A 2,078-nucleotide genomic window follows, 5' to 3' on the forward strand; every position below is an offset into this window, starting at 1 on the left:
AACAGGAGTGTCACATTCGCGATCTACCATAAGACCCAGAATATAGGGTCTATTCGCAGGTAAACAATGTATAAGCACCACGCTTACACAGTGTCGACCAGCCATCCATGGTACCTTAGAGTGAGCGCTATATGAACTTATGCATGAACATGATGATAATCCAACTATACTAAGCATATAATCAAAGTAGACGATGAACATTATAACGAAGAACATGAATAAAATGAATACTAATATTGTCATAATAATTGTAGTAAGCGTATAAAAATAATGAAGATACAAAAGAGAGAGGAGGTACAAAGATTATAACAAACCACGCTCTTGACACGATCAGAAATCCAAGCGAAGCCTGCTTGCCTCCCTCTAGACCTAGCCTAACTAGCTATGTCCTAGAATATGGTGGAGCTCTGAGGATGATGAGGGTTTCTATCTTCTCAAATGACTTGATACCTTCTGGGGACAGGGGCTGATATATATAGGCCGGAGCGTCGAACCTGAGCCCTTAGATCAAACCAACTTAAGGAACGGCGTAGATGCAACCTAGGAGGTGATGGAGAACCAACATTGCAACACGGAGGCTGATAGGTGGGCCCAGGAGCCGGGCGCCCTACAGGTGGGGCCGGTCGGCCCTACCTGGCAACATCTGCCTCTTTGCCTTGGAGGAAAGTAAACTTCCACTCAAATCCACTTTAGTACACGTGAATTGGATGAGCGGATACGAGTGCATCCAAACAAGCCGTTAGTGGGAATGATTCACAAGGGACACGTGCCATTCATCAAGACAGAGTTACAATGGACAGTACTACATCTCGCAAGATGCACAGAGAGGGGTTTTTTTCTTTCATATGCAGAAGTATTATTCATCACTGTCTCACTGATTTCTAACATTATGATCTATAGGTTAATATTGTGGCAATGATTATTGATATCTCTCAAGAAAGGAGACTACGATATATATAAATGGGTACCGGGCCATTTATATATCGCTGTGTCACGTGTTACAACTTTTTGTAGGTTTCTTTCGTCAAAACTATGACCATTGCTCTTAGCGTTATTAGCAATAGTATATAAAACGAAATTGCATACTCAGTCTTATTGAACGAACCATACAATCAGATCATGACTCATGAGAACAAATTAAGAATACACTGTAACACCGATCAGTAATTAACTGATCACCCCAGGCCAGACATATACATGCACGTGTGGTAGCCGCTGCATGCCTGGGCTATGTAGAAGTGTAACCACACCACTCATATATATGCATAAAGAGACAAATCAAAATAAATAGGCTGGAACCGACAGGAAGATCAATCAACAATTAAGCAATGAGCTGACAGGAAGATTGATGAACCGCAGCCGGCTATGGACGACGATCAATTTATCATCTATGCGCAGTGGAAATCGTTGGGGCAGTTCTTGCCACAGTTGTTGAGGATGAGGCTGAGGTCGATGGGGAGGTTAAGGTTGATGCCGAGGATGTTGGCCTTGATGGCGGTGCAGAGGCAGACGGCGGCCTCCAGGTCGACGAGCCCGTCCAGCAGCGAGCAGCAAGGCTGGTACGGCGGCGAGCCGATCTTGGCCTTCACCAGGCCCAGCACGTTGGCGCACACTCCCAGCTTCAGCGCGTCCCTGGGGCACGACCCTTGGTGGCCGCTGGGCGGCGGCGGCGGCGGGCAGTAGGTCGCGCTCGCCACGGCAGCGAGGACTAGGCTGACAGCCAGGAGGAGCGCCGCTCTCGCAGCCATGTGACGATCGATCGAGCTGCTTGCACACGTATAGTAGCTAAGCTAGCTCGAGCTGCTGCTGCTGCTAGTGCTGGAGTACTGCTGTGTGGGAGTGCGTGTGTGCATGGCCAGTGGTATTTATAGCGGCGATGGCGGATACGAGATGGAGCCACGCCATGTGGTGCTCGAGCTGGCGCGTCTGGATCATTCCGCTTAGCGCTTATAAAATGTCGTTGGATTTTGGACGTGAGCATGCCCGTGAACCCAGTGATTGATTCGTTGAACTGTGTAGGGTTCGTACGACTCTAATACTACTGTATTATTCTTTTGCATGTTCTGGCCAGATCACAT

General features: G+C 47.7%; 1 protein-coding gene across 1 annotated transcript; it reads right to left on the reverse strand.

Moving 5' to 3' along the window:
• Positions 1–1,095: 1,095 nt before the first annotated feature.
• Positions 1,096–1,821, reverse strand: LOC136486835 (14 kDa proline-rich protein DC2.15-like). The gene has a single exon (XM_066483874.1). The coding sequence runs from the start codon at positions 1,746–1,748 to the stop codon at positions 1,389–1,391; it is 360 nt and encodes a 119-aa protein (XP_066339971.1). The 5' UTR covers positions 1,749–1,821; the 3' UTR covers positions 1,096–1,388.
• Positions 1,822–2,078: the final 257 nt, after the last annotated feature.

Source organism: Miscanthus floridulus, chromosome 1 (genome assembly GCF_019320115.1).
Source record: "Miscanthus floridulus cultivar M001 chromosome 1, ASM1932011v1, whole genome shotgun sequence".
NCBI lineage: Eukaryota > Viridiplantae > Streptophyta > Magnoliopsida > Poales > Poaceae > Miscanthus > Miscanthus floridulus.